At 51.5% G+C, this 21,107-nt stretch overlaps 1 protein-coding gene across 5 annotated transcripts in view; it reads left to right on the top strand.

The window, feature by feature from the left end:
• The window catches only part of SLC24A4 (solute carrier family 24 member 4), a 156,657-nt gene that overhangs the window by 81,815 nt on the left and 53,735 nt on the right, over positions 1-21,107 (top strand). For all 5 annotated transcript variants that reach the window (XM_014832090.3, XM_014832091.3, XM_070514213.1 and 2 more), the window contains 6 exons: positions 11,121-11,197; positions 14,494-14,568; positions 16,789-16,873; positions 17,409-17,512; positions 18,352-18,426; positions 21,067-21,092. In XM_014832090.3, the coding sequence (XP_014687576.2) occupies positions 11,121-11,197; positions 14,494-14,568; positions 16,789-16,873; positions 17,409-17,512; positions 18,352-18,426; positions 21,067-21,092 (442 nt within the window). The remainder of the gene's footprint in view (positions 1-11,120; positions 11,198-14,493; positions 14,569-16,788; positions 16,874-17,408; positions 17,513-18,351; positions 18,427-21,066; positions 21,093-21,107) is intronic.

A 21,107-nucleotide genomic window follows, 5' to 3' on the forward strand; every position in this document is an offset into this window, starting at 1 on the left:
TTACTGACGTATAGCTTAAATATAATAAAAGGCAGATTTTTAAGTGCACAGTGTGAGTTTTGACAAATGGATTTGACCATGTAACTACGACCCCATCAAGACCTAGAACATTGCCATAACCCCAGAAAGTGCCTCGTGCCTTTGTCTAATCAGCCACAGAGGTTCTGACTTCTGTCTCTGAGCTTCTTGTTGGCTGTGCTTGGGCGCCATCAATGGCGTCTGGCCGTTTGTCCTCTTTCGGGCTAGAGTCTTTTCATGCACCATGTTTTTAAGCTTCAGTCTTCACTGAGAAATCATAGTAAATGGACTTAAACAAATTTACTGTAAAAACAGCATAAACCACGGTGCAGAGCGTCCGGAAGGGGAGCGATGGAGGGGGTCGATTTAAGGTCCCTCTGCCTGCTACACCCGCCGTCGTGGTTTGGGTGTGTTTCTTTCCAGTTCTTTTCATTTGTTTATTGGCTCATAGCTGTGAACTAACCAGAAGTGATCTTGTGTGTTGCTTTTCTCATTTATTAGATTTTTTCCATATCCAATGTCCTTAACCACCATTTTCGATCATACTCTATCTGAAATGTGCGACAAGGGCAGGGGCCTGGGCCTGTCTTGTTCACTGACGTAGTCCCAGTGTGTCGAGCCGTGCTGGACGTGGTAGGTGCCAGTACGTTTTCATGGAAGGACTGATGGAAGTTTGGCAAATACTTTAGCCATTTCCCTGTTACTAGGCGATGAGCGACTTGCAGTGTTTTACCGTTAGATGTAATGACCATCTTCACGCTTGTGGCTTCTTGCCCCATATTTTGAATGGCACCCTTAGAACAAATGCCAAGTGATGAATTGTTGTGTCAAAGAGAAGAAACACCTTCTGGCTCTTCGCTTACAGTCAAGTGCTTGGCAGAGCTGAATGACCCGGGTTCAGTCTCCGCTCTGCCCCTTACTTACTGTGTGGCTTTGGGCAGATTACTTAACCTCTCTGTGCCCTAGTTTTCCTATGTGTAAAATGGGGCTAATGATACTATTTCACAGGCTCATTGTGAGGATTAAGTGAAATACTGTGTGTGAAGTACTTAGAGTGCTTGGCACGTGGTAAACTTGGTAATGTATTTTCTATTTATGTTTTGTACGTAAAACATGATATTATGCTAAAAAAATGCACCTATTTTCCCAAAGAGACGTGGTTTATCTTCATAATGACTATCCTTTGGATGAACACAGTAGCGCTGTGTGACGCCCGTTGGTGAGTGGCTCAGAGTTTGGTTGTGTTGTGAAGGAGTCTTGGTTACTAAGTCACGTCAGAGATCGTGTGTGCGTTCTCTGTCGAATCTTCCAGCTGGATGCCATCTGGTAGGTGGGGGCAAGGCAAAGATGAACAAATTGTCCCTACGGCGCTCTGAGAGCACTCGACCTGGTGTGGGAGAAGGACGTACAGACGCGACTAACGGTGAGCAGTTGTGGAAATGCCATCCACGTGAGAGCGAGTCTCCGATTCCTCTCAGGGTTGACTGCAGCGAGGCCGGCGGCCACCCTCGCTGGGGTGTGGCAGAGACTCGGAGGCGGGCAGGGGCGTGGGGAAGAGGGGCGGGCTCAGGTGTGCCTGGTGGGAGGTTGTTGGCACGGGAGCTGGGGGCGCTACCTAGAATCGGGACATTTCACGTCATTGCTTGGGGAGTGTATTCGTTTCCTAGGGCTGTGACAAATTACCACAAACTGAGTGATATGTGTTCTCCCAGAGATCTGGAGGACGGAAGTCTGAAATCAAGGTAACGGCCAGGTTGGCTCCTCCTGGAGGATCTGGGGAGAATCTGTTCCTTGCCTCTCTCCTGGCTTCTGGTGGCTGCGGCAATCTTCAGTGCTCCTTGGCTTGTAGCTGCATCACTCCAGTCTCTACATTTGTCATCACACGGTCGTCTTCTTATAAGGACACCAGTCATTGGATGTAGGGCCTACCCTAATCCAGTATGACCTCATCTTAACTAGTTATAATGACATCTGCAAAGACCTTATGGACTGAATTGTGTCCCCTCAAATCCATGTGTTTGAAGCCCTAACTCCCAAAATGATGGTCTTTAGGGAGATAATTAAGGTTAAATGAGGTCGCGAAGGTGGGGCCCTAACGCAATAAGATTGGTGTGCTGATAAGAGGAGGAGGAGATGCCGGGAGGCTGTGCACGCAGAGGCAAGGCTGTGTGAGGACCCGGCCAGCAGGCAACCGTCTACAAGCCGGGAAGAAAGTCCTCACCGGACACCAGCCCTGCTGGCACCTTGATTTTGTGGCCGTCCAGCCTCCAAAACTGTGAGAAAATAAATGTCTGTTTTTTGAGCCACCCAATCTGTGGTATTTTGTCATGGCAGTGCGAGCTGACTAATACACCTTATTTTCCAATAAAGTCACATTCTAAGGGTCCTGGTGACATGAATTTGGGGGAACACTATTCAATCCATTACAGGGAGCACAGTTTTCTCTGGCTGGTCTTAAGTTGGAGGTGGGGACAAACAGTGGGGAAGCTGGCCCTCATTAACCAAGCCCTGACCTTTCTGGGCCATTCCTGTGGCTTTGGGCCTGTTGTGGCTGGGCCTCCTGGACCAGCTGCTGCAGAGGTCATGGGGCAGGGTTCTGTTGTCCTATGTGGTCTGGCCATTGTCTGCATGTTCAGGCTCTTATTCTGTTGCTAACTAGCTGTGATGCTGAATAAAGCACTTGACCCCTCTGGACTTCAGTGGTCTGCCTGTCCCTTAAAATGAGAGGTTTAAGTGGCTCTCAATGGGTGGGACAAGGATGTCCAGCATCAGGGCAGGGAGAGAGGTGGGGATGGTGAGGATGGCTTAGAAAATGTTGCCCGAGTGATCTTGATCGGCCTGTGCCCCCTCCTGGTGCAAAACAACTGGGCCACGTGGCATCTGGGAACTCTTCCAGCCATAAAATGCCACAGTGGTTGCTCCCGGAGAGAGCAATCTTTCTGCCGGATCTTCCAATCATATTTTTATTTTTCGTGGTGCTTAATCTCTTTTGGAATGTACTGGAAGAGAGAGAGGATTTTTAACTCCTTTTCATGCTGGCTAAGCCAATGATTTAATCTAATTATTTTTACTCCTGTTTGGGACATGAGGACGATGATATAAAACCTAGACATTCCAACTGTTGCCCATGAAAGGTATGAATTTTTAGCTAAGTTATTTTAAACCATGGAACTGGGGAAAATCACGATTTTTTGGCTTTTGGTTTCTGTCACTTGTGTGGTTTCTGAAACATGTAAGTGGAAATGATAGAAATTTGGAGCTATGTAAATTACTTCCCGGCCTTCCAGACTAGCTTTCATAGTTTCAGAATAGACGTCAGGCCTTCGAAGGTGGGGTTATTTTTAACCAGGGTAGAAAGCAAAGAGAATGGCATGTTTTGAGGCAATTTTTTTCTTTTTGAAACATGCAATTCACAGTTTATTCCCTAAAGAGAAATCGGCTAATTGAAAGCTTGGAGAAAGATCAACATCGAACGCCAGCACGTCTCCGTCAAACACGTCCCCTCCGAGAAGGGTCACGCTTCAGCATCCAGGCAGCAGCTTCGGAAGCCTGGAGCTGAGAAAGGAGGACCAGCCAGACTGGCTCCTGGATGACCTTCTCATTCTAGTGGCTCTAGGGTTGGTGTCAGAAGGGAAGTGGAGGCCAAGTACTCCTTCACTCAACATCTCGTGCCAGGACCTGGCAGCTCACAGGCTTGACCAGTGCAGCCGGTGCAGAGCAGGCGTGGCAGAGAAGGTGGCATCACGAGACTGGAGAAATTGTCAGAGCCAGGCTGTGAGGGGCCTTGAAGGCCTTGTCAGGGTTTGGGGCATTTATCCTAAGAGTAATTGAAAGCCATTGAAGAGGTCAGAACCATAAGTGCATGTGGAAAAGCTTGTCTGGTCGCCATGTGAAAAACAGAAAGGACACAGATTGAGAATGGACGTGGGGAGACAGGTTAGGAGGCTGGCACAGTGGTCCAGCGGTCCAGTGAGAGATGGTGCAGGGGGTAGAGATAAGAGGTGGATGGACTTGAGAGCTGTTTAGGAAGTAAGGTTGCCAGGACCCTGTGGACGATTGGCTGAGAGTGGGGATAGAACGTATAGTTAGTGCTCGGTGCAGGGCGTGAAAGCCACTCTCAGTATTTTAAACAGAAAGGAATTTAATTCCGGGAATTAGGGGTTTACAAAATTGCAAGAAGGCCTAAAGGAGCAGGATTGGAAATCGATTGATCAAATTCAAAACCATCTAATGTGGGAATGAGGCAGTGGATGCTGTTGCCAGGAGCCTCTCAGCGCTGCGTGTCTGTAACCTTGGTCGCCAGAGGAAGAACATCTCTGCCTTTTTCTGCCCTCTAATCCTCCAGGTTGGCAGCACCTACTTCTCATTCAGAACCCGCTGCGTGGTAGTCCAGGCGCCGTAGGACAGGAAGTAGGGCTGGTACGTGTGACCATGCAGGGCACAGCCTGCACATCTGTATCTGCTGTCTCTGATGGGAAGGTTCATGGAAGGAAGTTCAAATGGATGCTGAGTACCACTTGGCCTGTCCACCCATCGTGGGATATGAGGGAGGAGGAGGTCATCAAGGATGGCGCCAGACCGCCATGGATGGTGGGCCATTCCCTGGGGACAGGTTAAAGATGCTTATAGGATGGCCAAGGAGTGGTGTCCAGTTGGCAGCTCTTGAGCTTGGAAAGATTGGGATTTGGGAGAAGTCTACAAGGATTAGAAAATCAAAACCAGGTCCCCCGGGGAGAGTGTGTACATGGAGAAGAGGGCTCAGGGCAAAGCCCCCAGAACCCCAGCCTTCAGGGTCCCACAGAGGAGGGCTCTAACGGAGACTGCACAGGGGGGAGTGTGGGGTCAAAGAAACGAAGTGAGAACATCGCCAGAGGGTGGGATCGCACAAACAACGTGGGTGAATCTCGTGCATTTTGCTAAGTGCAAGAAGTCAAACCAAAAAAACTGCATATTCTATGATTCGTTGATGTGACATTCTGAAAAGGCAATCTATAGGGAAAGCAAACACATCGTGATGGCCAGGGGTTGAGGTGCAGGGGAGGGTTTGACTGCAAAAAGGCAGCACACGGGAATTTGGGGGTGATGGAACTATTCTGTCTCAGGGGTGTGGTGGTGGATGCACAACTCTATGCGTTTCTCAAAACCCATAAAAGTACATGCCACAAAGAATGGATTTTGCTAGGTGTGTGCGTGGGTGGATAGATAGATAATACGTACATTCATTCATTCATTCATGTGTACCGTACATACGTTCATTCATACATAAATAGGAAGTGGTTGGTTTTATTAAATGTCTCAAGGAGGTCAAGGAAGATGAGTGACAGGTTTCCCTGGATCCATGAAATAATAGACTAGACCTCTGTATGGGTAAGTCCTGGACCATAAGCGGAACTGACCTACAAGACACCATGAGCGTTCCTCCTTTCAAGAGCAAGACTCCTCGGCATGGCCCTTGGAGCTTCCAGCGGTACAGAGTCTGCTCCTTGGATAGGAGACCTTGCTCCTGAGATGTGCACCTGTTGTGATTAAACTACTCAGATGAGAAGAGCCTGGTATTGGTTGGCCCCCAGCCAGGGTTCTTCTTTCTCCTGTGCCTAACCGTGATTGTGTGACTGCAGGCGGATGCTAGAGCTTCTCAGAGCTCCATGTCCTCATCAATAAAGGGGGAATAATGATCTTCTCAGGACGGACGGGGCAGATCAAAGGGCTTCAAACCTTGACGTGGGCCTGCTCTCTCTGTGGGCTCACTGCCCCACCCAGCCCCCTCCCCCAAGTCAGTAACCCCTGGCTCGGTTCGGTGCTCACCATCACAGCAAGCTTCTCACTGTCTCCTGGTCATCTGTTTATTTGTCCATCCCCCCCACCAGCCCCTTAAGGGTGCACTCTGGGGGCTCGGTACCTAGCCTCGTGCCTGACTTGTGCTCTTTCAGGACCAATGTCATCCTGATGACCTCGCGCTGTCTGAATAACTTTGGCTTTCTCCTAAAGTCAGATCACCCTCCAAGACGAAGAGCCAACATGAGGGCTTGAGGACGCTCACGGATGCATCTGGATCTCATCTGTCCTTTCCCAGAGAATCCACCGCCTCCTGAGTGGGTGCTCAGTAAACACTTGCTGGATAAATTAATACATTTTGAGAACAAAGAGCCATGCTGGCAGAAGTGTGCAGCCTTGAAAAGGCCACACTAATTCAGGGTTTCTGAATTAAAATGGTGTTACCATGTAACTGTGTGTGTCAACAAAAAAGGTCAAGTGTGCCTAGGGGTCTCCTTTATAGGGTGATGGACAGCTCGGTAGCTGGTGATGGGGAGGGGGCATTGCAGCTGCTTTTGTCCCCAGGGATCTTACGGTTTCCCCTCCGCTGTTCAGGAAGGGAACTGGCAGGAAAGAGGACCTACCCTACCCCTCCTCCAGCACCGCCTGGCCCTGCACACCATGGAGGGTGAGCAGACTGGAGGGAGACAGACCCCTGGCGGGGGATGTGTCCAGAACCAAGAGTGATGGAGAAGCTGATTCTGAGCACCGAGGTCCAAAGGAAAGAATCCTAAAAGCAGGGTGGAGAGTAGCTGCTGGGTCATTGGCAGCTTTCCCTCCCTTCATCTCCTCCCCCCAACGCCAGGATGTGGAGAAGGCTGGGTCATCCCTGGTTTCTCAGCTCGGCTCCATCTGCAGACACCTCTCTCCCCTCTCCCCACACCCACCGTCCCCGGATTTCTGCAGCTTAAAAGCTTAAGCGTGACCTCGAAAGCCAAATGCGTGTGCCTTGTTGATTCCTCCCTCCTCCCTGGTGGGGATTCGAGGGCAGGCTTGGCTCCTCCCAGACACGCAAGCATCGTGCCCTTGACATGGCCTGGGGGCCTCCAATCCCAGCAAGCCCATGAGAGCAGTTTTTCTCAGAAAGCTGGGGTTGAACTGCATCAGCATTCAGATCCTCACGTGGCCAGTCGAATCTCACTCACTCCTTGCCCCCTCGGCTGGTTTTGTCTCCTCTTTTGCTTTCACAAAGCAAGGTTCCTCCTCTGGAACAGTGGAGACAGAACTTGTGTCAAGGGAGATGTCTGTAAATTAACATCCTCAGAGTGACCGGCCGCTTATCTGGGCTGAGTGCTGTGCGTGCATTGTCTGTATCACTTAATCCTTCAGCAACCTGATGGGCAGGTTCTGTTGTGATCCCCATTGATGGGTGAGACGTCACAGCCCCTGAGATGCTAAGCAACTTGCTGAGGTAGTGCAGGTAATAAGTAATGGGCAGAGGCACCTCCTGAAACCTAAGGCTTTGGCATCGAAAGGCGGTGTCCGGAGCAGCTGCTTGGGCTGGCTGCAGGTTAGAGTTGTTGCTGTTGGTGACAAAGGTGGGAGGGACAGAGTTCCTGCTGTGCATGTTCCATGGTCTGTACCCCTGTAGGCCAGTTCCTAGAGGATTTGACTCTTGAAATGGGGAGTGGAGTGGTCCCAGCTACCCGTGCCACCTGGGGAGGTGAGGCGGTCATCTGCCAGCTTGCAGCCTTTAATATCCATACCGGGGAGTGCCACACACGGTAATGGTAACTATTTCACCTCCTTGCGTGGCAGCTTTTGTGATCCTGGCAATCTTGGGATTGCTACTGAAGAAACTGAGGGACAGAGAGGTTAAATGACTCTGCCAGGGTCCCCCAAGTTCGTGGGTAGTTGAGCCAGGACTCTGATCCGGGTCTTCCATCTCCTGTGCAGCGTGACTTCCACCCGTGTTAGAGGAAGTCCCTAACCCTAGATGAGGATCAGAGGGTCCCCCTGTGAGTCCTGGCTTATGTGGCTGCAAGCACTGAGTCTTATTTGAGCCTCATTTGAACCTCATCTGGAAAGCAGGGACATCGATGGCTGCAGTGCCTGCTTCATGGGTTCAGGACGTGTCCAGAAGACTTGGGTGGGCACAGAGGGCAATGGGGCATTAGCAGCTGGTAGCTCTGCTGCTTAAACTCTGTCTTTGCTGGCAAAATGAAGGCCGTGGATGGCATCTGCTCCCCTCCGCTGCCCGCCGACATACACGTGGGGTTGCAGAGCAAGGCACTGTGGCTGAACCAGCAGACGTCTGTTCCCAGCAAGGACAAAGCCATTTATAATCCACATCCCCTCCCTGCTGGAGGCAGGTATGTCCTTGTAGCGGAAAGGCAGCATTATTTTATTCTAATTTTCAATGAATTCCCAGGATTGAATAAATTACCGGCTCTCAAAACACTGGTTTGAAGAATCAGGAACTGCCTCGAATTTTCATGGCAGAAATGTCCATTGATCTGCGCTGAAAGATCCCAGACAGCTCTGTGCTCCTGGAACAAGATCCTGGCCGCAGGAATGCTGTCTCCCTCTCTCTAATTCTCCATCTCTGAGCCGACAAACCTTGAGGCAGATCCATGCCCTTGAACTGAGAGTAGCAATTTTATTAAAGAAGTTTGATTACGGGAAAAGGAAAAAGAAAGAGGGAAAGAATCTATATTTCATTAAATGCTGCTTGTTTTTAAGTGGGAGCGTTTTCTGGGTGTCTGGGGAGCTGCTGTTTTCTGGTCTTGTTGGAAGAATCTGATGTTGAAAAACAGAAAAGTTTCCGTAGAAGGGAGAAACCACCACTCTCAGTTTGGGCCAAATTGTATTTACAGAGAAGGGATTTTTGTCCTGGAAACTTATTTAACTAGCATTGATTGAGTGCCCACTATGAACCAAGTATCATTGAAGGTGCTTAAAGCATTTGCAAGGATAATGAAAATGTTCTAATAGGTTGAGATGATACAGATGGTTATTTTTGTTAGTGTTCATCAGTGTTTCTTCAATTGATTGACACGGTCTGTTGAGAACTTACTGTGTACCAGGCCTGGCCGAGGCGCTGAGGATGCGTTACAGGGCAGGGTGGATCCCTGCCTTCCGGAAGCTTCTGGTCTAGCTGACAGGATGTGCAGAACTGACATTAACAACAAAGTACTTATCCGTTGGTTGTGTCAAATCGGGGAGAGAGAAGGCATTATTCCTCCATTACCCATGAACATTCTGGGCGTTGAGAGGCAGACCAGTTACTCAGACCTCTTGAGGGTGTCAGGGATCATACCTGAACCCCGAGTACTTGATTCCCAATGCAGGGGGCTCTGCACGTCACGGGGCTGCCCACCCTCCAGGGTGATGAGAGCCCATAACAGGAGTGGTGGTGCCCGTCCTGGCAGGGGCATTCTTGGGGCCAAAGGAGGGCCTATGACATGGTGCTCAGTGACCCAAGATGCCGGTGGAAGCACACCTTGCACCTGATGGGCCTGAGGGGTGCAGGGGATACGGGGACAAGGACCGACACGCTCAGCCCTCATTCCCTCCCTTGCTCAGCCTTGGGTCCTCCTCCAAGATTTACCTCGAGCCTCACCTCCCATTGGTCATCCTCCCTGTGCCCTGCAGCTCTTCTGAAAGAGTGCTCACCTGGGAGCAGTTTTTCTGGTACCAGCACTGCCATCCCTGACCCTGCCGATGTCACTTGACCTCTTTGGGGTCTTGGCTTCCCCATCTGGAGTGACAGATCTATCATGGATGGGAGGAAAGCTTGAGAGAAGAGGTTCGTGGGCCGGGGATAAGCTGGAAGGACCTTGCAGGAGAGCGCCTGTCCCTGAGCTCTGGGGGTGGGGGAGTGCGTGCCAGAAATGACTGCAGTGGGAGGGGACAAGGATACCTCTCTTCCTTTCATGGAGCCTGCTTCTCAATTCTGACCTGGCAGTGGTGCAGGAAGAATATTCCAGAATCTTGGGAGGGCTGATTTGAAGCTTACCACAAGTTTGAAATGCTTTAAAAAAGGAAGGCATGTTATTAAAATCAGCCTCACCGTTTTACCAGTGAGGAAACTGAGGCACAAAGAGGTTAAGGAACGTGTCCCTGTCGACACAGCCTGGGATCAGAGCCAGGATCTGAGCCTGGCAGTGTGATGTGGAGCCTGCCCTCCTGAGCGGGGCCGACCGTCTCCAGCCTCAGCCTGACCGTTGGCAGGAATTGGGTCCGTAACAGGACCAAGTGTGTGTCGCAGCCACTGGGGAAGGTCTCTGCTGGGAATGTGATCAGAATCCTTTGACAAAGCACAGAACCATCCCCCGATTTTCCTCTTTAGGGTCTTTTGACTTTTTTGTGCTTCTTTTTGCTAACAGTTTTATTGAGATATAGCTCACATGCTGTACAACTCACCCATTCAGTGGCTCTGAGTGTATTCAGAATGGTGCAAGCGTCCCCCGAAACAACTTTAGAACATTTCCATTACCCCAGAAAGAAACCTTGCACCCCTTAGCTGTCATCCCCCATCCCTCCGTACCCCCAGCCCTGGGCAGCCACTAACCTGCCTCTGTCTCCATAGATTTGTCTCTGCTGAACGTTTTCTATTAATGGGATCATGCAATATGTAACTGGCATCTTCTCACTTAGCAGAATGTTTTCAAGGTCCCCCCACGTTGTAACATGTATCAGCACTTCGTTTCTTTTTATTGTCAAATGATATTCAATTGTATGGATATATCACATTTTATTTATTCATTCATCAGTTGGTGGATGTTGGGGTTGTTTCCACATTTTAGCTTTTATGGATAATACTGCCATGAACGTTCATGTGCAAGTTGTGTGTGGACATACGTGTTCATTTCTCTTGGGTAGATCCTTGGGAGTAGAATCGCTGGGTCATATGGTGAGTCTGTGTCTAACCTTTTGAGGAACCGCCAGACTGTTTTCCAAAGTGGCTGCACTGTTTTACGTTCCCGCCAGCAGTGTATGAAGTTTCCAGTATCTCCTCATCCTTGTCAACACTTACTATTATCTGTCTTTTGATTATAGCCATCCTAGTGGATGCAAGGTGTTTCATACTTTTTTTTTCATTGCAAGGGATATGTAAAACATGATCAACTGGAAGGTGCTAGAATATCTGTGGATAGTTCAGTATCCAGCAATGTCCTCCTCGGAGTGCAGGTCTGCCCTGGACCGAGGAGAAGTAGCTGGCCCCCTCCCTGGGCACTTGAGAGCCGGGTGGGCTCTGCAGTCCTGTGGTGGCACCCAGGCCTGAGCTGAGGCTCGCCAGGGGGCCCGCTGATAACTGACACTCTGCGTGTCCTCTTGTCTTCCAGCCATTCACGAGTTCCCCACAGACCTGTTCTCCAACAGGGAGCGACAGCACGGAGCCGTCCTGCTGCACATTCTTGGGGTAAGTGGCCCTCGCGGGGTGGGATGGTCGCACACGCCAGGCCAGTGAAGCCTGTCTGCAGAGCTCGGCGCAGCCAGAGCGTCTTGGAGGTCTCGTCTGGTCCTCATAGGAGCCCTGTGGGGGGCAGATACTGGACCTATTTCACCCACAAAGAAATGGAATCTTTAGGGTGTTAGGTGACTTGCTCATTGTCACACAGCAGGTGGCCCCAGAGCCAAGACAGGAATTCCAGTCTTCTTGTGCCTCATTTTCTGCTTTTATAAAACGGGGAATGACAGCACCTCTCAGATGTACAAATATGCGTGCATGTGGATGAAGTGCATCAGACACTGCAGGACGCAGAGTGAGTGTTCTGTGCGTGCTTGCTATGATTCCCATCATGCCCCCAGATGTTACCACCCTGACATGACTATAGTTTAGAACTTGGGTGCACTTCTTTTTTTTTTTTTTTGAGGAAGGTTTGCCCTGAGCTAACATCTAACATCTGTACCAGTCATCCTCTATTTTGTATGTGGGATGCCACCACAGCATGGCCTGATGGGTGGTGTAGGTCCATGCCTGGGATCTGAACCTGTAAACCCAAGCTGCTGAAGCAGAATGCACTGGAGTTAACCCCCATGGCTTGGGGCCGGCCCCTCAAACTTGGGTGCATTTCTTCTCAAACTTCCCTCTATGTTTATATGAGCTTAGATGACAATTGGTAGAGTTCAAATAGCAATTCAAAAAAGAATAGTGGCTTGAAGCCTAAATTATAGGTACAAGTCACCCTTCTCTGACAGGAGTAGGCAAACTACGGCCCTTGCCCTTGCCCGTGTTTGTAAATAAAGCTTTATTGAACACAGCCATTCCTATTCATTTCTATCCAGGCATACCTCGTTTTATTGCATTTTGCTTTTTACACTTCACAGATATTACATTCTTTTACAAGACCCTCCAACCAGCAAAAAGATTAAGACTTACTAAAGGCTGAGAGGATGGGTAGCATGTTTTAGCAATGAAGTATTTTTAATTAAGGTATGTGCATTGTCTTTTTAGACACAATGCTATTGCACACTTCATAGACTACAGTATAGTGTAAACATAACTTTTATATGCGCCAAGACACCAAAAACTTCACGTGACTCGCTTTATTGTGGTGGTCTGGAACTGAGCCCGCGACATCTCTGCGGTGTGCCTGTGCTCTCCCTGGCTGCTTCACGATTCAGCGGCAGGACTGAGAAGGTGTGACGGAGACGGCCTGGTTCACAAAGCCAACAATATTTACCGTCTGTCCCTTTGCAGAAGAAGTGTGCTGATGCTATTGAATGGTGTGGGCAGTGAAGGCGGGCACGGTTTGCCCTTCCACGTTGGATCAACCATGGCAAATTTTCCTCCTGATTACGATCCCCAGCACCCACCACCATCTGCTCATATGTGTAAACCCAAACAACTATTAGTCTTTGCAAGAGATAATTAAGAAAGCGAAAGCTGGGATTCGCACATGGAGAGTGGCCACCGGGGAACTGTGAATGAGTGAGGTTTTAATTAACAGGATAAACCATTAATGAAAACGAAGGTTAGAATGGAGGTTGTAGGCAGATTTTGAATGACAGGCCCGTATATTGCTTCTGCAATGGAGTTAGTACCTTCCTGTTTCTCTGGCTTTCCCACACCCTCCCCTTTCCCTAAGGGCTTGGTGAATTAGTTCCATCGTTCTGTCTTCCTGCTCCATGAAAGTCTTGGTGTTGCTGAGACAAAACCTTTTTTCCTGAGCCTGAGGGCACCTCAGGATTCAGCAGGAACCCTTCAGAGCAGGTTACCAAGCTGTGGCTGGAGGGCCCATCCGGCCCGCCTCCTGTTTTTGTAAATAAAGTTTTATTGGAACACAGCCACGCCCATTCATGGCTGCCCTTCCACGGCAGCAGTGATCCTGATGGACTGTGTGGCCGTCAAAGCCTGAAACACTTACCACCTGACTCTTTAAAACAGTTCGCTGACCCTTCATCAGAGCAAGAAGCGGCTGGAGCTCCCCAGCCAGCGTTTGTCTGCCGCCTCTCAGGGCTCCCGGCCACGAGATGGAAACAGTGGCACCAGCCTGGTCCCCTTGCTCTCCAGGGCCTCTGAGGCATCTTCCGCCTCCTGGGGGGCCCTCTGCCTGGGAGATGAGCTTGGCCACAACTGATGGAGCTTCTGCTTTATTAACTCACAATTAATTACGAGGTTGTTGGAGTATCCCACTGTTTTGGGTGAAGCAGCCCAGCCTTTCTCTCTTTTGCAAACAGGACATTCATATCATTTTGTCTTTGAAGAAAGAAATGGCTTCCCCCCAGCGCTGAGCACAAAATCCCATTGCCTTTCCGTGGGTCCTCATCCTTGTGTCTCCCTCCAACCTCATGCTCTCCATTTTCCACCTCACTCTCACTCTGCTCTACCTGCCCTGGGGACCTGGCTGTTCCTCAAATGCACCAAGCTCGCTCCTGCCTCAGGACCTTTGCACTTGCTGTTTCCTGGCACTTTTGCCTATTTGTTTATTTGTGCCCCACTGAGGTCACTTCAAGAGGCAGAGGCTTTTCCTGGCATTCTCTCCTTACTAGCGCCTGGCACACAGGATGAGCTCAGTAAAGCCCTGGTGGTAGACAGGGCAGGGAGGGGTTCTGTGTATAAAACCATTTTAAAACTACTGATCTCATCTTATTCTTTCATTAAACAGATGAAGAAACTGAGACCCAGAGATATGACTTGCCCAAAGTCACATGGCACCTAAGTCCCGGGATCAGCCTTAGAATCTGGACTCTGTTCCGTGAACCTCCCAATGCCAGTGGCTTACGTGTTTTAACCTGTGTCCACATCAAGTAGCATCCCAGGAAATGCTGGCTCTCAAGTTGCCATTTGTTTTGGCAGGAGCGGTGGGGGGAGTTAGATAACAGGGAAATGGTGCCATCACTAAAAATGGAGAAGATCAGGATGATGACTATTTTAAAGTCTTAGAATGGTGATTCTAAGTGCTTTCCTTCCTGGCCTTTAAGGTCAGATCCTGCCTTTCGAGGGCACAGTCTGGTGCTGGCAGAGCTGCTGCTTTAAGAAAGGAAGGAGCACGGTGCCATGGGCCTGAGGTTTAGTCCCCTTTGCTGCTCAGCAAGTTATTTTCCCCCTCTGGGCCTCTGTCTCCCCATCTGTCAGTGAGGGGACTGAGAGAGCAAATCTCTGTGGTGCTGGAATTTTCCTCCGCACCGGCAGGCTGGTTTGGGGCGTGGTGGATGCCGACCGCGCCTCCTCAGCAGCAGCTGACGTGCGGTGTCTCCGTGTTTCCTCCTCAGGCTCTGTACATGTTCTATGCCTTGGCCATCGTGTGCGACGACTTCTTTGTTCCATCTCTAGAGAAGATCTGCGAGGTACGTGGGAGGGACCTGGGACCCCCTGCGAAGCCTGGGAGGGGGCTGGGGGTGACGGAGGACACGTTGCATGTCAGGGTCAGGCCGAGAAGGACTGGAGTGGGGAACACTCTGGTGGTGAAGGTTGTCAGGACAAGAGTAGTGTCGCCATGGTGAACCCTCAGCCTGAAACCCCCAGATTGGAGTTGGCGGGTGGTGTCCCCCACCCGAGTTTGGCAGAAGAAAATGCGACCAGTGTGCCATCCTTATCCAGAACCTCCCGCTCCACCAGAGGCCATCGGTCGTTAAGCCACCCACGGTTAGTTCAGGAGCATTTGTCATAACCAGCTGCAGTTGGCAGGTACCAGGTGGGACCTGTGTCCCTAGGGAGAGGATGCCTCTTGTCCCAATCTTCGCAGGCTAACGTTTTCTCCTTTTAATTCCTTTGTTGATCTGTGTGTGTGAGGAAAATTGGCCCTGAGCTAACATCTGTGCCCACCTTCCTCTACTTTTTATATGTGAGACGCTGCCACAGCATGGCTTGGTGAGTGGTACATAGGTCCATGCCCAGGATCCAGACCTGCAAACCCGGGGCTGCCGAAGTGGAACATGTGAACTTAACCACTATGCTACCAAGCTGGCCCCCTTTGTTAATTTTTCACTTTCTTTTCGTCTTTCTCCCCGTATACAAGACCCCCGTCTGTCTCTCTACTCTGCCTTACTCTTGGCTTCTGGCCGAGGAAGGAAAATATCCTCTGTCTTCGGCACCTGCTGCGTGCACCCTGGTCCGGGCTTTGCCACGCGTCACCCTGTGAAACCTCCCAGCTGTCAGAGGCCATATTGTTGTGACAGTTGCAGCTGGGGACACGGACTGTCAGGGGCAGGCTGTTACTCTACCCCACTGCTCAGCACAGGACAGGGACAGGCTGCGTTTGATCTGGGTCCCCTAGACAGTGAGGGACCTGGCAAAAGTGTGCAAAGGGACCTCCCCTCCTCCCGACCCTCCCCCCCCCCACTCAGATGGAGCCACGTGCTCACCTCGATCTGTGAGAGAATCAAGCCCGAGAAAGAGCGTAAGGAAACGACCACTGGGGATGTCAGGACAGGAGGCTCAGTCTCAGGATGGAGTCCTGGCGTGGCATGCTGAGGGTGCAGAGGTCCCTGCAGGTGGCCTGTCGCTTCTTGGAAGGAGGCCCTCAGGAAAACACAGTCAGCTGGTCTCACAGAACATGCACCCCGGGCACTCACTAACGTGAGAGCGTGGGGGCCCACAGCAGCAGGGTTGGGCCCCCTGCCCCTCTGGGGTTGACAGGAGCCCGTGGAAGATGGGTAACTGGTGACATAGGACTGTGTACTATAGAGGTGCCCCGTGAGGTTATCTGTCCCCTTAAGGACACAGAAGTAAGTGAGGGTGGTGGTCTTGGCCCTGGAAGGGGCTCAGTGAGAGCCATCAGAGGACTAAGGGGCTGAAAAAAGGGAGGGAGCGTCTCTGTTGGAGAGAAGCCCTGGAAGGGTTCATGGAGGAGGTGGCATTTGGTCCAGGCTTTGGCAGTGGGAAGGATGTCTGCATGCAGAGAGGGAGGAGAGGGGAAGAGGAAGGAATGGCCCAGGCAAAGGCAGGGAGGAGGCAGGACAGGACGTAGCATGGTTTGGATTCTGCTGGAAGCTATTGGAGATGCTCTGATGGCAGAACCTCTTCTGTGGAACCTTCCTCTTTGACCGGGTTAAGGTGGCCGGACTTGGACCCTGGAGGTCAGTGCTGTACCCCTGCCTCCGCTTCTGTCAAGCCCAGAGCTCTGACCCCTCTGAGGACCCCTTTGGCAGCAAGCTCAGCAGGGAGGTTGTGCTGGCCCGGGGGTTCCTCCGTGGCTCCAGAGTCCGGGGCTGCTCAGGGGTACTTTCGGAGGTGGGAGATGGGGCGGCCGAGCCCTGCCCAGAGGCCTCCTGAGAACCGCAGGGAGGCGCCTTTAAGTGGATGATGGGCAGCCCCAGCATCTCGTGGTTTCCCCAAGCGTCGGAAGAGAATGAAGAGGAATTGACAGACGGGGAGCAGGGGATTCTGGGCTGAGGGCCCGACGGGGTGGCAGGGGGCACGTGCTCAGGGTGCAGGGAGGAGAGGCTGCCGGCCACAGGCTTGGCCCCAGCTACAGCGCTGCTCCCTGTGCTCTCCCTGGCTGCCGGAGTGACCAGTTAGCATGTCTGCTGCCCCCATGTCACAGCCTGTGGTCACTTCTGTTTCAGAAACTCCACCTGAGTGAGGACGTGGCTGGCGCCACCTTCATGGCTGCAGGAAGCTCGACACCCGAGCTCTTCGCCTCTGTTATTGGTGAGAAACCCCCCGGCTGGATTCACGGGGTCTCGAGAGAGCCTCAGTCTGGGGCCCTGACCAATGGGGGCATTTGTCAGCTCTGAGCCTCAGTTTTCTCATCTATAAAACGGGAGAGTTGGAGAGACAGAAAGTAGACGAGTGGCTCCCTGGGGCGTGGGGAGGAGGGGGTGCTGGTGGGTCCCAGGTTTCTTTTCAGGGTGATGAAAAGGTTCTAAAAGTAGATTGTGGCGATGGTCGCACTATTCTGTGACTAAGAACACTGAGTTGTATACTTTAAATGGGTGGATTTTGTGGTGTGTGAATTGTATCTCAATAAAGCTGTCCATAAAAATGGGAGGACTGTGGTAGCCGGGCCCCGAGGGCACGTCCACTCTCTGGTTTTGCCATTCTCATCAGCATCATGGGCGTTCTGTCTGATGGAGGAACGACTCCCCTTGGTTCGTGGGAGGGGGGCCAGGCCTCACAGCCAGCCTGGGTCTGGGGGGTCAGGCAGGGGCCCTGCAGACGAGGATTGGTGCCCTTCCCTACCCAGGTGTGTTCATCACCCACGGAGACGTGGGGGTGGGGACCATCGTGGGCTCTGCCGTGTTCAACATCCTGTGTATCATCGGAGTGTGTGGATTGTTCGCCGGGCAGGTCAGTGGTTTCTCTCCCTGGCCTGACTGATGAGTGCCCTTTAGTGGTGGGATGAGCCCTGGTGAAGTGACGTGAGGGGCAGGAGGGGGAGACCCAAGGCCCAGCCTCAGCTGAGCCCCTGACTCCCTGTGGCTTTGAGCGACCCGATTTCCCCCTCTGAGCCGGTTTCCCCGTGTGTCCCAGTGGCGTGTGACATTCCTCCCCCTCCTGCAGTCAGTGATCTGAGGGCAGGAAGAGCGTCGGCTCGTGGCCAGTCCGGGGGTGAGCACTCACTCGACAACAGTCCATATTTAAGGGGCGCCTCCTGAGCCAGACTCTGGAAATATCTGGGACCTGCCTTTGGCCTCCCGGGCAGGGAGCGTGAAGCTGGCTTGTTGTCGAAACCCCATCATCACCCTCCTGGTCCTCAGGGCCACGGGGGGACATTAGACTTGACTCAGAGAGACGGGCTCATGGGTGGGCCTGCCCTGCCGCGGGAGGTGGAGGTGAGCAGTTACCGCCAGAAGTTTCCAGCATCGAGGGGGAGAGCAAAGGCCTCTGGGCTCCGCCTCAACGCGGGGCTTCTGCTGCGAAACATGATGTTGTCCCCTTGGAGGAGTGGGGGCAGCCTCACCATCACTTACGAACATGACGAGGCTTCGTTCTGTTCCCCAAATGTAATGAAGAGCACGGGCGGCCGTGAGCAGCCAGGCGAGATTTGTTGCTGGTGGCAGAGTTAGGAGGAGCTCCGTGGGTGTGTCTCTGCACCCGTGGGGTGTGGGGGTGGTGGGGAAGCCCCTCACCCCCTCCCCACTCTCGTGCCCCTAGTCCACAGCAGCTGACGGCCCTTTGCCCGGCAGGTGGTCCGTCTGACGTGGTGGGCCGTATGCCGAGACTCCGTGTTCTACACCCTCTCTGTCGTCGTGCTCATTGCCGTGAGTTACCCTCCTGCCCACCTCTGTCCCTGGCGCTTTAACCAGAGGACCCAGCACCCCGACTGGGGGGTGTGCAGACCACTCATTGCAGTCACGTTGACCGATCCCCCTGCCACTGTGCCTGCCTCTCCCGAAAACCTCACACCTCACAGCTTCGTTATGGAGCGAGTCCAGGGCCCACTTGAATTCAGAAAGGCCTTGAAAAACCCAGGACACGTGTCGCAGGGTCTGTGCAATTAAGCTCGAGCACTTTGCTCATCAGAGGCCCTTCATACCCTCACTTTGAGCCCTTTTACTAAGAAGCAGAGTTTCTGGTTTCACAGCTTGCTGCACAGCAGGAAAGACAGAGGCCAGCGCGGGGGCAGAGAGAGAAAAGGCAGGGGAGCCAGAACAGAGATCCCTGGGGCCTGTGAGTGTGTGGGGCAGCCCTGTGGCCCCTCCATGGGCTGGGGTGACATCACGGCATGTGACAGTGGCACAACAGTGAAGCACACGACACAGCTACTGCCAAGGAATGCATCATCCACAGATTTCAGACAAAAATGAGCTTTGAAGTGGTGGCACAAGGCCAGGTCATATTTGATGAAGGCGTGCCCAGATTTTAGGGTATGGAATGTGCCCTAGAGTGACAGTTCTTAACCTTACAAGATCTAGCACCCACTGTTTATGACAATCATGTCCCTTGTATTAGTTATCTATTGCTGTGTAACAAATTTCCCCAAAACTCAACAGCTTAAAACATTTATTGCTCCCATTTCTATGGATCCAGTGTGGGAGTGGCCTGGCTGAGTCCCGGGGCTCAGGGTCTCTCACGGATGTATAGTCATCTCAAGGCTCCCCTGGACAAGGATCTGCTTTCAGGATCCCTTGGGTGGCAGATGGCAGGCCTCAGGGCCTTCCTCGCTGGCTGTGCCATAGTGTACCTTGCAACACGGCACCTGGCTCCCCTCAGAGTGAGGGTGAGAAAGAGCCGAGATGGAAGCCACAGTCTTTTTGTAACCCAACCTCAGAAGTGACAGCCCATCAATTTTGCCATCTTCTCTTTGTTAGGAGCTAGTCCCTAGGTCCAGGCCATGCTCAAGGGGAGCATGAAGTCAGGCAGGGGGATCAGTGGGGCCATCTGAGAGGCTGCCTACCACCCCCTAAAAATGAAAGTTGTAGATAAAATAATTTACCTATACACAATTTCAAAAAACATGTTTAACACCAAACTATACTATAAAAGACAAATAAAAGTGATTTATAATAAAAGAGTGCATCTTTCAGTGTGTCACTGTTTTGGCATGAAGATGCTAGAACACCTGATGATGTAATCTCTTGCCCTCAAACAGAAAATCTCCGGGCCCAGCAACCACCAGCGCAGACCCAGGCCCGTGTGCTGGGCCGGCGTCTCAGGCCCCAGGAGTGGTGCCGACACTAATGATGTGATTTTCCAAAATTGTGGATGACTCCTGATAAAATCTTAAATAGAGCTGAGCATAGTCATCCTTCTATTTGTATGACAGTGACCTCCTAGAAGATTAAGATTTATTAAAACCATGTAAAAATATGTTGATTTGTACTATAGAGTTAAGTTCTAGCTTAGGGTTTTTTTTTCCACTTGCCTGAATTTTTAGCAGGACATTTAAGACGTGTCACATATGGAAAAACTCCCCCGATCGAACCTTTTCACATGTTCCAAGCTGGCTAGCACCCCTGACCTTCACTGCCTCTAAATGCCAGGAGCCCTCCATTGGATTGTAAAAATATCCCCATAAAGCAGGGCGAGGGGGGCGGCGGCTAGCACTGGGCTCCCCTCTGTTGAGGGCCACTTCTCAGAGCCTTCGGTCTGTGGAGCCTCGCAGAGATGTCCAACCAGGCTGATCCTCCCAGAAGTAGGTTCCTGAAGCAATTCCTATGTGTGCTGCCCACTGTGAACCAGGAGAAGGGGTGCCATGGGTCCAACTCCAGACAACGGCCCGCTGGCCTCTCCTGGCATCCCCTGTAGGAACCTTTGTGTCTCCGAGAATCAGATTGGTGGACACAGCCTGTCCACACTGGACCTGGCTGGGGCGGTCACAAGACTCCACCCCTGGACCACAGAAGCATCATCTATCCGTGTCTGTGTTGAAGATGCTGGGTGTGGTTTTTGGCACTATGAGTGCCCCCTTAGGAAGCGTGGACTCCCCTCCCTCACCCCGAGTCTCCCTTCAAATGGTTTAAGTCGGACCTTAGCCCTCAGAATTCCCAAAGGTGTTACTCTTTATTTTTAAGAAAATGACTCCCCTCCTCTCCTATCCAGGCCCCATAGATAGATAAATAGGTACCTACATACATCTATACATAGATGCTTTTTTAGTTTTTAGGATTTTTTATTTTAGCAACTCTATTCCGTTAGCGAGGGCCGGTCCTCAGCAGCCACGTGGGCCATAATGAAGCATAGGCCGTTTCTCTTGTGCAGCCCACACGGCCACATATCGCAGCATCTGCTGTCCTAGGTTTCAACTAGAGAAAGGTCACCTTCTGCAGTTGAGAAACCCTGAGATGGAGAAGGAGCGTAGCTTCCTGTAAGACACGTTAACAAGCCAGTGTGAGCTGGCTCTGTGTTTGTTCTCTTGGAATAAATATGTCCCCCCACCCTTTGTCTCTTTTGCCTTCCAGTTCATATATGATGAAGAAATTGTGTGGTAAGTTTTGAACAT

Source organism: Equus asinus, chromosome 7, assembly GCF_041296235.1.
Source record: "Equus asinus isolate D_3611 breed Donkey chromosome 7, EquAss-T2T_v2, whole genome shotgun sequence".
NCBI lineage: Eukaryota > Metazoa > Chordata > Mammalia > Perissodactyla > Equidae > Equus > Equus asinus.